The 14,774-nt window shown below is 40.7% G+C and overlaps 1 protein-coding gene across 1 annotated transcript in view; it reads right to left on the bottom strand.

The window, feature by feature from the left end:
• The window catches only part of ELP3 (elongator acetyltransferase complex subunit 3), a 43,609-nt gene that overhangs the window by 23,867 nt on the left and 4,968 nt on the right, over positions 1-14,774 (bottom strand). The window contains exons 2-3 of the mRNA XM_045286835.1: positions 14,130-14,357; positions 12,785-12,866 (exon numbers count right to left, since the gene is read on the bottom strand). Coding sequence (XP_045142770.1) covers positions 12,785-12,866; positions 14,130-14,357 — 310 coding nt within the window. The remainder of the gene's footprint in view (positions 1-12,784; positions 12,867-14,129; positions 14,358-14,774) is intronic.

A 14,774-nucleotide genomic window follows, 5' to 3' on the forward strand; every position in this document is an offset into this window, starting at 1 on the left:
GAAGGGAACTGTAGCAGGCCAGAGCAGGGGAGTGGGCCCTTCCCCCCCAGCTGAATCTCCAGATGACTGTAGCCTTGTGAGAGACTTTAGAGGTCCCCAGACAAGCCACTCTCAGAGTCCTGACCCACTGAAAGGGAATTACCGTATACACTCTAGTATAAGCCGATCCAAATATCAGCCAAGGCATCTAATTATACCATTAAAAACTGCATTAAAAATGTGCTGACAAACTCAGCTTATACACAAGTATATGCGGTAGTTAATGTTTGCATTTTCAGCTGCTAAATTTTGGAGACATCTGTTAGATAGCTCAGAAACTAGTACTGAGACTGCTGTGCTGGAACTATTAAACCCAGACCTTCCAAGGAGGGCAGCTTTCATGGCCTTCCCCTTGGAATCCAGCCATCATGCCATGAGAAACCCAAGCCGGGGGGAAGCACCAAAGTGCTCCTGCCAACAGTCTGAAGTGAACACTCAGCTCCCTTCGTCAAACCATCCCAAGCATGTAATCTACCCAGCTGAGGCCCCAGAAATTATGAAGCAGAAATGAGTCATCCCCTGTAGGCTCTGCTGCATTTGCGACCTGCAGAATCATTGAGCAAATAAAATGGTTGCTTTAAGTCACTAAGTTTTAGTGTAGTATACTCCACATGAATAAATAACCATGACAGTCATTAGTAGGAGTAGAAGCAAGAGGTAATATGGACCAGTGGTTCTCAACCTTCCTGATGCCGCGACTCTTTGATACAGTTCCTCATGTTGTGGTGACCCCCAATCATAATATTATTTTTGTTACTACTTCATAAATGTAATTTTGCTACTGTTATGAATCGGAGGACCCCTGTGAAAGGGTTGTTCGACCCCCAAAGGGGTTGAGACCCACAGGTTGAAAATTTCTATCATAGACCATGTAAGGTACAGATTTGAAGCTCTTGGGTTAGTAGTTCAAACACTAGTGAATCTTTCATGAAAGTGAACAAACTGGATAACAGGCTGCTTTAGGATGCAGAATCTGCCAAGGTGCATACATAAAGAACGTCTATCACATGGCCATAGCCTAAAACCCAACTCTGCTGGTTACTGTCTTGGAAATGTTTGCTGTTGGTTGAAGAGACAACAGCTTAGTTTTCCCTGTTAAATGAGGTATAAGAATTTCCCTGTACATATCCTGTTGAAAACAAAAATTGTTCAATTAAAAGGTTCTATAAAACCAGGACTAAGGTGCTCCTGAATCAAGTCATGGTCTTTTCGATTGCCCCCTATGCGTGGCCCAGCTGGACAGTGAAGAAGGAAAACAGCAGTACTGATGCCTTTCAGTGGTGGTTCTGGTGAAGAATACTGAAGACAGCCTGGACTGGCAGAAGGACACACAAATCTGTCTTAGACGCACAGGCAGAATGTTCTTTAGAAGCAAGGATGGTGACACTTGTCTCATATACTTTAGACACTGTTTTCAGGAGGGACCAGTCTCTGGAGAAGGCCATCGTGATTGGTAAAGTAGAGGGGCACCAAAAGAGAGGAAGGCCTTTGACAAGATGGACTGACACAGAGGCTGCAACAGTGGGCTCAGAGATAAGAACGGCTGAGATGGTGCAGCCCTGGGCAGTGTTTTGTTCCGTCTTATGTAGGGTCGCTAGGCGCTGGAACTGACTTGTGGCACCTAACAGCAAAATAAAACCAGGTGATACAGCTGCTTGCTGAGAAGGCAGCAACAATATTTTCCAGCATTATTTACTAATATCTGTGCACTAAAGTAGAAAAGTCTTGCCAGCTCTGCCCTAAACAGATCTAAACTAAACAGAAAAAAGCCTAAGCAAGTAGAATGAATTAAATCAATGTTCAGAGAAACATTACTGATCATGGGAGTTGTTGCATTTTTGAGTTAAAACTACAACTATTTATCCTTCCTGATAGCCGATATTGCAAACTACCACACTTTTTGGAGAAGTCTCCTTACACAGGAAAAAGGCCAGTCAACTGTCCAGCTTTACCCTAAAGGCAGTACAGTATTCATGTCAAAGTAGCCAGCTTTCTCAGGAATATTATTAGAAACCACATGGTTCCCCAAGTCCTCTTCCTAAGCAGAAGCATACAACCATCATCCCCAACACCCACAAACTAAGAAGAGCAAATGTGGAAAAAAAAAGTCTACAACTGTCTGGTCTGTCAACACTAGCCAGCATGTCATTACAACAAAGCACACATTCCTGAAACAAGAAGGCCAGAGAGACTGCACGGACGTCTGCCTGCCAAGTGCTCATCCTCAAGGGCACTGATTCTTTACAAACCAGTATCACCAGCTTCTGTCTAGGAAACTTCACCAAAAATCCACAGCTGCCCAGAAGATCCAAACAATGAAAATTTACAAGTGGCCCATTCAGAAATATTAGGGGGAAAATGGTGTATTAGTCAATATAATCATGTGATGCCGAGTGAGGAGGGGATTCAATGCATCTGATACACGATATCATAACAGCTGCTACCTGATTCATCATCAAATGACAAATGTTATGTCATAGAAAAGATTCTGGAGTAACTGTGCAATAAGATCCCCAAATCCAATTGCAACACAGTCACCAATTAGCAAGCATCTAACTAATTTGTCATCTAATAAAGTAGCATCCTCTGTCATCTGATTAAGAACGATGCTAAAATGAAAAAAGTTCTTATAGTAAAGTAATGCATTACGTTGTAAATATTACTTTTTCAAAACAAGGATAGTAATAATAAACAAGACTCCTGTTGGAACAGGCAGCAAAAAAGAAACCAGTATGATCACTTTTAGAATGCCCAAATGAAGACGCATGAACAATCAGAAATCAGATGATAGGCTTTTAATCAGGAGACCCTTAGGGGATAGCCTATCAAAAAAGAAAAATCATGCAAGAGATGGAGATACTATAAAAGAGCTAACAATATCTTCTCCTTTTCCCCTGAGCATTCCTATATTAACAGGCACACATAGAGCTCCGCTGGTTGGCATTTGGCAGATTTCTTGTGTCCAGTAGCAAATAGATAAGTCAAAATGAGAATGAGTTTTCTATGCATTTTGGTTAAGGATTATGGTCCACAACCAGGCTGATCTAGTGACGAATGCACCCTCCTCTTTAACTAGAAAGAATAAATACCTTCCACTGAACTTGGGGGCTATGCAGGAGGGCTTCAAAAAGTTCAGGGGAAAATGGAAATTTCCCAGAGACCTTTAAAACCATGTAGTAGCTTGGAATAATGAGGAAGTCTGGCCCAGTGTGTATATCTCAATCATTTGTAGTTTAACTAAACAACTGTTATTTTCTGTAAATCTATTACATATTAAACTGTGTCTCCCCGCCAAATATCTATGTTATACAGCTGAGCCTTAGCGTGTGTTTAAGACTAAACAATGAAGACAAGCAGCACAGGTGGGGAAGATGAGGCCGTGCTGAATAAAAATCACAAAAACACACTGTCATGGCGTCGGTTCTGGCTTCCAGAGCCCTACAGGGTTTCTGATACTGCAAATCTTCACGGGAGCAGGCAGCCTCATTTTTTTCCTGTGGCGCAGTCGGTGGGTGTGAACTGACCACTTTGTAGTTACCATCTCAAAGCTGAACTTGAGAAACAGACACAGAAGAGACACAGACCTTCCCCCAGGGCCAACAAAGGAAGCCTTTCTCTAGACTGGTGTCCTGAATCTGGACTTCCCAGCCTCCCAAACGGTGAGAAAGGAAGTCTGTTTGTTACAGTCCCTCACTGGTGACTCTGTGCTTTCAGGCACAAGACCATTATTTCAGGTCCTGGGAAGCCATAATAGATTACATAAGGAAGGGGTGCAGTGATTTTTTTTTTAGACCATTGTAGACTGTAACAAAAAAAGGCCAAACTCACTGCCATCAAGTTGAACACCGGACGGAGGAGACCAGCCCTGGCGGATTTCTGAGGCTGTAACTTTTGTACGGGGGCAGAAAGCCTTGTTTTTCTCCCTTAGAAGGATGGCTTCAACTGCTAACCTTCTGGTTAGCAGCCCGAATCCCTAAAACAAACCCACTGACTCGGAGACAATATAGGATAGGGTACAACTGTCCATGGGGCTTCCAAGACTAACTCTCAGCAGGATCAGACAGCCGTAGCTGGTGGGTGGGAGCCCCCGACCCTGCAGCTATCAGCCCAATGACTACCACTGCACCCCAGGAGCGCTGAGGTGCGGCTTTAGGGGTCACACAACCAAAGGTTATGATTAAGAATAACCTCAGCGCCATGGTGACTTGTTTACTCATCCTGAAGTTAAGCTCTTCTTCCCCTCCCCACCTCTGGCTTTTTAACAGGGTTAAAAGAAATGGCTTACGGTCTCGGAGTTCAGTGATTTCTGCCATCAACCACTCCGACATTTCCCTCATTTCTCACCATCATTGTGTGATCTATCAGCCTTGTACAATTCTTGGCCAATGGCCATATTAATTTTCTACTTGAAAGAACACAAATAGAATACTGCTTATGACGAAGGTTAGGGGAGCTTGGGGTACAGCAGCTTCTCTTACTGCATAGAAATTAGCTGGCAAACAGAAACAGTAACAGGACTGGACGCGATACCTGGCCAAAGCTGCCAAAAGAGAAATGGTCAAAAAGACATCATTCTGCTCAGGCTATTAAATGGTTTTTTAACTAGTGTACATCAACAATCATTTGCCCTTCTGGAAGCGATATAAACAGCTGTGACATCAGAGATTTCTCGTTTCCATGGTGATTATTAGTGATGGCATTTCAAATGCTGTGGTTCAGCTTAAAGGATAATCCCTTGCACTTATACAATTACAAGGGAAGAGTAAAAATTACTTCGTTTTAAAAAGAAAGGATACTAATTATCCAAGCAGATAAAAATCTTGACTTTTAAGTAAAAAAAAATCTGTTAATCCTAAACAGATGGGGATTGATAGAAGATCTGTGGGTGAATGACATTAAGCACTTAATGAGGAATAATTACTTAAAAATTTAGAAGCAATTAACTATTACTTCCTACCTACAAGTTATTGAAAAAAATCTGTTATTCCTATAGCATTAAGCAACTCATCTATTTTTATATGCTGCTGTTAGGTGCAGTTGAATCTGTTTTGACCCCCAGCAATGCTAGGCACAACAGAACAAAATATGCCCCGTCCAACGCCGTCCCCACGGTAGTTCTTATGTTTGAGCTGCTTGCTCCAGCCACTGTGGCAATCCATCTTGTCGAGGGACTTCCCCTTTTTTGCTGCTTTACGGAGCATGATGCCCTTTTCTGGGGACAAGATCTAAAGTACGTGAGATGATGTCTCGCTATCTTTGCCTCCAAGGAGCATTCTGGCAGTACTTCTTCCAAGGCAGATGTTTGTTCCTTTGGCAGTCCACGGCCCTTTCAACATTCTTCTGCAGCACCATCATTCAAATGGATCGATTCTTCTTCAGTCTTCCTCATTCAATGTCCAATTTTCACATGCATGAAGCGACCCACAATACCATGGCTTGGGTAGGGCACACTTTAGTCCTCAGGGTAATATTCTTGCATTTCAACGCTTTAAAGAGGTCTTGTGCAGCATATTTACCCAATGCAGTGCGTCCGTTGGTCTCTTGACTCTTTCTACCTTGAGTATGGATTGTGGATTCAACCAAGATGAAATTCTTGAAAATTTCATTCTTTCTCCATCTACCATGTCTGGTTACGAGGATTTTGATTTTCTTTCCATTGAGTTGTGGTCCATACTGAAGGCTGCAATCCTGACCTTCAATAGTAAGTGCGTCCAGTTCTCCTCAGTTTTACTGAGCAAGGTTGTATCCTCTACATATTGCAGGTGGATACAACTCCAGCCCTGATGCTGCATTCTTCTGCATTTAAGCCAGCCTCTCGACTTGCTCAGGACACAGATTGAGTAAGTATGGTGAAGGGATACATCCCTGATGCACACCTTTCCTGATTTTAAGCCATGTAGCATTCCCTTGTTCTTTTCCCACAACTGTCTCTTGATCCGTGTACAGATTCTGTGTGAGCACAATGAAGTATTCTGGAAGCCCCATTCTTCTCAAGGCAATTCATAGCTTGTTATGATACCCACAAATGCCTTGGCATAGTCAACAACACACAAGTAAACATCTTTCTGGTATTCTCTGCTTTGAGTCAAGATCCATCTTACGTCAGCAATGATGTCCTCTTCTAAATTCCACCAGAATCTCTGGCACTTTCCTGTCAATGTACTGCTGCAGTTGTTGTTGGATGATCTTCAGAAAAAATTTACATACTTGCATGTAGTATCAATAATATTGCTCTATAATCAGAGCATTCTTTTGGGTCATCTTTCTTTGGAATGGGTCCAAATATGGGTGGGGGGTCTTTTCCAGTCAGTTGGCCAAGTAGCTGTCTTCCAAATGTCCTGGCATAGACGAGTGAGTGCTTCCAGGGCTTCTTCAGCTTGTTGAAACATCTCAGTTGGTATTCTGTCAATTCTTGGAGCCTTGTTCTTGGCTGTTCCTTTCAGTGTCGCTTGGACTTCTTCCTTCAATACCACTGGTTCTTGACCATACAATACTACTTCTTGAAATGGCTGAATGTTGACCAGTTCTTTTTGGTACAATGACTCTGTGTATTCCTTCTATCTTCTTTTGTTGTTTCCTCCATCATCCGTTATTTTCCCGCAGAATCTTTCAATCTTGCAACGAGTTTTTTTCTTCAGTTCTGTTAGTTTAAGATATGCTGAGTGTGTTCTTCCCTTTTCGTTTCTCACTCCACGTCTTTGAACATTTCTTTATAATATTTTACTTTGTCTTCTAGAGCTGTCCATTGAAATTTTCTGTTCAGCTCATTGACTTCATTTCTTCCGTGTGTCTGAGGTACACTGCGACTAAGAACAAGTTTCAGTGTTGCTTCTGATAGCCACGCTGATCTTTTTTCCTCCTATTTTTTTGAATGGCCTTTTGCTTTCATGTATGATATTCTTGATGTCATCCCGCAGTGCATCAGTCTACTGTCAGTAGTGTACAATATGTCAGAGCGGTTCTTGAGACCTTTTTGAGATTCAGGTGTGATACACTTAAGGTTGCATTTTGACTCTCATGGCCCTGTTTTAATTTTCCTCAGCTTCAATCTGAGCAATTGCTGTCTGTTCCACAGTATGCCTCTGACCTCATTTTTCTTAAGTAGGAAAGGAGTATTGTCGTACTGTGAGGCAATTAATCCCAAGTTGGGAAATAACCTAGCATCTAAATAGGAGGGAGTTGGGGGGGGGGTGTTCGTCCCGTTGACTAGAGAAACAAATCCAGAGACACTCATGTGTAAGAGATAATTTTATAACAAAAAGCAATTGTATATTAAGATAACATCCAGCCCAGTCCAGATCAAGTCCATAAGTCCAATATTATCCCATATGCCAATACTAGTCCACAAATTCCTCTTTAGACTCACACAGCCATGCAATGATGCTAAATGCAGGAAGATCACAGGCCAGTGGGTGGAAAGTCTTGTGAATCCAGTAGTGGTGGAAGCATCTCAGCACTGGCATAGGTCTCTACATGGCTCCTCCAGTTCTAGGGCTCTGGCTACATCTGTGTCTCTATGTGTGTCAACAGGAATGTCTTGCAGGGAGACCGAACAGAGAGTCTGTGTGGGTCTGGTCTCTCGTGAGCTATTTATCTCCTTCAGCCTCTAACTGAGGTCATCAAGATGCGACCAGATTGACAACTAGACTCCACCCCTTCGCAAGTTGACAGGAGACTATGTAACTGCCATAGGGGATAGGGATCTCATCTTCCTTTCTAACTATGGACATCAAAGGGCTAGTGCTCAGCCCAGTGGTGATGTCCCACACATGTCTGGACAGTGTCTCACACCCCCTTTCTCTTCCTTTCAAACTGGTCCTTACTCATAGGAGACAATGCATACCTACTTTGATGCTGACCAAGCTAAATGTTTATTTTGGCTTTGCTCTATTTTCACATTAAAATTCATTGCTAAAACCCATAAAATACAGTTTCCTTACTAAGACAATTATTTGCACTTTGAAAAAAAAATAGAACGAATACTTAAAAGCCTGCCTTCCTAAGAAACTACTTTTCTTTGATAAATAAGTTATCAGCTTTCTTGTGTCACTGTAAAAGCTATCTTTTAAAAAAACTGATGAAGTAAAAGATAACAAAACATTATCAGTTTCACTCTTTTTAAGAGTCCATTTCAGCGACACTAATTACTGTGTTGAGCAATCATTACCATTACCCACTTCCAAAAGTTTCCCACGGCCTCGAGAGAAACCCGGTGCCTCTCAGCCATAACCCTCCATCCCTCTTCTCCTCAGTCCCTGTTTGCTGTTGGTAGGTGTTGTGCACTCAGTTCTGAGTCACAGCAACGTGTGGACAACAGATGGAAACACGGCCTGGTTCTGCACCATCCTCACAATGAATTGTCATGCTTGCTCCCATTGTTGCAGCCACTGTATCAATCCACCTCCATGATAGCCTTCCTCTTGTTTACTGACCCTTCCCTTTACCATGGCTGATGTCCTTCTCCAGGGACTGGTGGCCAACAACAAGTTTTGTCTCTGTGCAGTTGTCTATTCTTACCATTTCATATGAGTGGGATAACACCTATTTGTCCTTTCGTAATTGACTTCTTTCCTTCAGCATAATGTTTTCATGGCTCATCCATGTTGTAGCCTATACCAGAACTTTTTTCTCTTTATAGCTGAATGATATTCCATTGTATTCCAATAATATCTATTCTTTATAGCTAAGTAATATATGCCACATTTTGTTTATCAAATCATCTACTGATGGGCATTTAAGCTATTTCCACCTGTTGGTTATTGTGAATAAAAAACACTGGTATACAAAAGTGTGTTTGAGTACTGGCTTCCACATCTTTGGGAATATATGTAAAGGCAGTCTTTTAAAAAGATAAATCAGGTATAAAATACATAAGTATTCCTTCTATATGCAAAACATACTGGTAATCTTTTATTATAAATTCCAGTAGCCTTGGAAAATTTGCTAAGCAGGTGAAGGAAGTCTGCTGTAACAGAACTAAATTAAATTCACATGAATGCATTCGTGCTGCAGTGCTAGTAACCAACATGGTAAATGACCCTGTCTTTCCCTAACTCAGACTACTAGTTATGTCAGGAGAGAGTATGTGGACAGCAGTATGTATGACTTACACAAAGGTCTACGGAGCCAGAACAAAGATGGACTTATAAATCAAGAGCAAGGGCGGGGGCCGGGGTAGGGATGGGGGAGACATTTAGGCTACACAGTATAACCAGCTGTGACTAAAGTTAATTTTAATTTTTAACTTCATTTTATTGAGGGCTCTTACAGCTCTTATAACATTCCAAACATCAATAGTATCAAGCATATTTGTACATATGTTGCCATCATCATTTCAAAAACATTTCCTACTTAAGCCCTGAGTATAAGTTCCTCTTTTTTCCCTTCCCTCCCCCACCCTCGTGAATCCTTGATCAATTGTTATTATTATGACTAATGTTAATAGGCATCTATAAATCTCTGATTTGGCTAGCTATCCATTTATAAGAAATTTTATCATCATTTTCATGACCAACGACTCAATCTACAAGAAGACGGAGACCAATGGAAGCATCAACTAGGAGGGGATCAGAAAAGAATGGTACTAGAAATGCAGTCATAAAAATACAATTTGTCATGACAAGAACTAAAAGGAATCAAGATACTAAGGGGTAGAACCCTACCTAGTCTGTTAAAGCGTTATAGATGATCATTTAACCAACTTGGTTTTAAGTATGAGCATGAAGGTCTGTGAGCATCAAGTAAAATGAGCTGAGCTCACACAGAGTTAGTGCAAAGCAGGAATGGAACCCTGGCCAATGGTCCCTCATCAGGGCTGTTTCTCATTCACCACATCTACTGAAGCATGCGCACACACACCAGTATTAACATGAAGAGTTTTCATTGCAAAGATAAATCTATGGAAAATAGTTGGTTTTTTATTATTTTTTTTACAAAAATACCTCACCACTGTTTTTAAATCAGAAAGACCTAAGTTATGATGAACAAAATGGGAAGAAAAAAAATAACCTAAAAAGCCATAATAATAATAAAATCTGTTCTTGAAAGTTCTGATTCAAGTGTCTGATTCAGAAACATAAGTAGCTCAGTAATATGTAGCTAAATTAGAGGAATAATTTACAAAGCAAATGTTCTATGGGAAACTTCGTATGTTCTTGCTTTTCTCATTTGAAAGGTGCCCAGAGCTGGAGTCAAACAGAACCTGTAAGGCCCTGGGTGGTTTCCCCTAGAGAGAGCAACAGTGGGACTTCGGAAGCAAGAGCGACAGGAAGTAGCGCTTCCTTCCTTCCTCAGCACTCATTTCAGTTCTGAGAAAGCATCTGATGTTTATTCTACGGCAACCCTCGAGTCTAAAGAATCCCCTTTATAGACACCTAGCACATGCATTGTCCCAGCTGATAGAAGGGTTCTTTCCTTTTACTTTGAGTAAGCTTCTTGCTTATTAATTTAAAAAGTAGCTCTACAAGTAGATGATGTGAAATTGAGCTGGTATTTAGATGATGATGAAAAACTAGAGAGGACAGATGTTGGTTTCCACTAAGAAAGCACCCTGCACATACTAACAGCAGAAACCGAAGCTCAAAGGAGCGACTGGGTGTGACCTCGGGCAAGTCAGAGGCCTGCTCCGCATGCAACACTTCTAAGGAGAGACTGGTGACGTCAAGGCAAATGGAATAACAAAGAGCTGCGAGAGAATACTGACGCTCCTCAGTTTCAGAACTGATTAGGTTGCCACAGACACCAGCTAATCACTTGATTGCATATTACACATTGGTGGTGAAGGCTCTGCCAGAATTAGAGAGAGGTATCATTACCTTAATGATTTGGAAGAGAAAACTGAATTTGGAAGAGAATACAAAAATTTTATATGCAATACAGTGATGTGTGTTTTTATTTTAACTGGCTTTTTTTGGGGGGGGAACCCAAAACATTAAACCATTTCCCATAAATATTTAGATGAGCAGCCTTAGGTACAATCTGGGAACTCATACAAATGTAGGACTATGGGCCTTTCCCCAAATCTAATGCATCAGAATTTTCATTTTAACAAAATCTCTAAGTGAGTTTTAAGCACGTTTAAGTTTGCTAATCACTATATCAAACAGGGAGTCACTGGGTGATGCAAACATTAGAATACATGGCTATTAGGTTGGTGGTTCGAATTCATCCAGAAACATCTTGGAAGTAAGGCCTGGCAATTTATTTTCAAAGGTCACCAAATGGAAAAAAATCCAAATTCACTGCCATCACAGAGGTTACAGTCACTGAAAATCCTCCTTGCAGTTCTGTTCTGAAACACACAGGGTTGCTGTGAGTAAGAAGAGAGTCAATGGTAACGGGCTTTGGCCCATGGAAAATACGTACAGTGCCTTGGCAACAAGAGCTCGACAGAAAGCTTCTACAGCGATGCAGGTGCAGCATCCTGTCGTGCCGGCCCACTTCTGGGTACTTCTGGTCAATAAGAGGCCAAACAGTTGAGAGGCAAATGTTTTTTTTACAGATGTCAGTAGCAATCAGGTGAGCCTCATCAGTTATCTCTTTGTTATCAGGATTAAAGAGACCGTGGAAAGACGCATATTAAGTTAGCCATGTTAAAAATGCTTTATTAATCTGTCTGGAATGTTTTGAGAACGATGATGGCAACATATGTACAAAAGTACTTGACACAATGGATGGATTGTGATGAGAGTTGTATGAGCCCCCAATAAAATGATTTAAAAAAAATCTGTCTGGATAATGCCCAAACTTATAATCAAATGAAAAGATTAAGCGAGCTAGAATCATTACCTTTTCATAATTATAATCAATACAACCTAGGCATGGGCATTGATGGATTGGTCTGCAACAACATATTGATTTTTGTATTAAAAAAACAAACAAACATGAAAACTCATTCCAATTTTCATTTCCAGAAAAGATTGTTTTCTTAGAAAGTCTAAGTTAGCCTTCAGGAGCACACTATAGTCTAATGGTTTAAATGGACTGGAAGAAAATATATAAATAACAAATTTTGGTCATGATTTTCATTATGCTAGCTTTCTACTGGGAATAACAACTTTTATATGGATATAGTACTAAAGAGCGGGAATGAAAGTACACACACACACACACAGACACGCTTTCTACTGGGAATAACAACTTTTATATGGATATAGTACTAAAGAGCAGGAATGAAAGTATACACACACACACACACTTTTTGCTCCACCTGTACCAGAATTCCCTTCTCATACCCATTCCCTCAATTGTCTGATGTCTAAGGCGAGGATAGCGCAAGTTTCCAAATCGAAGAAAGCTGCTCCCCAGGAGCAAAGCCACTGAGAACACTAGCTGAGCACAAACTGCTTTTATCATCTTGTGTTGGCCACAGAGGTGTTAGTGAGAGTGCAACTCTAATGTACGCCTTTAATTGATTCATAGTATTAACTTCCATTCCCTCAAACCGAGGAACTAGGCCCAATGCATGAGACAAGCTGACCATGATTAGTATGACAGACAGAGGAAGACAGGATACAGATTACAAGTCTCAGGATAAGCTGTCTTGCTACTCTCAGAACAGAAAATTCTGTTCCAAATTGCTTGCACATATTTTCTTTGTGCTTAAGCATAAGTTCTTCACTATTTAGCTCTGCCCAGTTTTGAATGCTATGATCATAAATAGGGGCAGGAGGAGACAGAGGTAGTTTCACTTGTAGTAACAACTTATAAATGTGAATGACTCATAAACTTTCCCTTCCCTAATTACCTGAAATGACAGCCATTTTCCCAGATCCGTGTTCTTCTTTAGCTATTCTTTCTGCTTCCTCCATCAGCAGCATGCCAAACCCCTATAAGGAGCAATGGGGAGGGGAGGGGGCGTCAGAAAGGAATCACATCATCACTTCATTTAATCCCACAATAGGTTGAACCATAAAAAATTGCCAATATTAGACCCTTCCTGCCTCTCAAAAAACTGCAATTTCATATGGTTCTACCTACTATTATGCTCCATTTGACTAAGCCTCGATTTGTTCCTCCCCTAACACATCCCATTAGGAGAGACCCATAATTCAAAATTGGCATTCAAATAGCTTCCAAACACATTTTGAACTTTGAAAAGTGTTTTTTAAAAATACACTATAACATATATCCTTGACTGATTACAGTTTAATAATAATTTGATTTAAGTATCTTTGGACAGGGAAAAGAATGTAGAAAACTTTTTTTTTAAACTATTTTACATCTTGATAATAGTGCTATTGAGTAGTACATTTAAAAGAGAGAAGGTGGGGTATAAAACAAGAAAGCAGCTATAATTTACTAGTTGTTGAGATCTGTTAAAATATGAATGATAAACATTCATTTATGGGGGCAAGGAAAGAGAAACTATTATATTATATTATGCCCAAAGCAGACTAAAAGATATAAATTTGCAAGAAAGCTACCACAAATGTCTGTGTAGATAATGTAATCTAGTCACAAGGGGGTAATTTCCTTTCAACTTCAGTTTGTTTTTAGAATCTCTAGACAATATCCAGGTGATGGAAATCTCGGGCATCTAATCTTTCATGAGAACCAGCCCTGTAATTTCGAATCGGGTTTTGAAACCAGGCAAGATGTTTAAGACCACCAGTTTGGGGGCTTTCTCTAGTTGGTTTTAAGCCATTTATTCATGAAAGTTCTGAAACAGTTGTTAGTTATTCATTCTGGTTGCTTGTGGGGTGGAGTGAGATTCAATTATATGCAACATAATTTATCTTTAAGAAGTGCTTTAACAGGTGTATCTGCATCAACGCTCCGTTTGATCCCATAATAAGCTTAACTATCTGAAATTGCCAATATTAGACCATTCTTGACTCCCCCAAACTGTAATTTCATATGGCCCCACCACCTATTATGTTCCATTTGACTGAGCCTCAGTGTGTCCCTCTCTCTCTCCTTACCCATCCCAAAGTGCGCAATCTGGCATCTCTGCAAATCTAAACAATGGTGACTCTGCTCCGTGAGTTGCTTCCTCCTTCTCTCCTACTTTTGATCCCTATAGTTTCTCTCTTGACCTACTTCAGACCATTTCTTAATTGTAAGTCGGATAGAAATGCTATGCAGCATACCTGATGCTGAAATTTCGTAGGATCCCGACTGTGCACAGGAACTACACTTCCATACACATGTAGTTCTCGGACCAGGGAAACACCTCCACCCAATTCGAAACGGAAGGTTTCCTCCGAACACTTTCGCAACCGGAGGAGGCCAATCAAAATATCTTGATCTGGGTCTTCATATGACAAGAATGTTTCCCAGCCACCATTGGCGACATAATCTCTTCTTACTAATTCAACCTGTTTAATAAAAAAGCCACAAAAAGTGGTTTTCAAAAATTAGAGGAAAATCTTTGTATAATTATACATGTGTATTTATTTAGCTAACAGCCACAGTTGGGATAACGAGTGAGTAACCATGAATCACGCTTTTTTTTACTAGTTTACTCCTAAATATCACTGTTAAATAAGAGTTGACGTCTTCTTTAAGAACTATTAAAAAAGGAAAGCAGTACATTGTTGCTTGGTTTTGCTCTGTCTTGTTTTTGTGCATGTTATTATCTCCACAGGTCTGTCTACATAAGATAGGCTGGATGAAAAATCTGGAGGAGAAAACAACGGGACCGACAGTTCGGGGGAACATGGGAAAGGAGGAGGTGGGGGGAAAGGAAGTGGTGTTAACAAACCCAGGGACAAGGGAACAACAAGTGATCCAAA

The sequence above is a fragment of the Echinops telfairi genome, unplaced genomic scaffold (assembly GCF_000313985.2).
Source record: "Echinops telfairi isolate 266 unplaced genomic scaffold, ASM31398v2 ScPeMD7_9;HRSCAF=40, whole genome shotgun sequence".
Taxonomy (NCBI): Eukaryota; Metazoa; Chordata; class Mammalia; order Afrosoricida; family Tenrecidae; genus Echinops; species Echinops telfairi.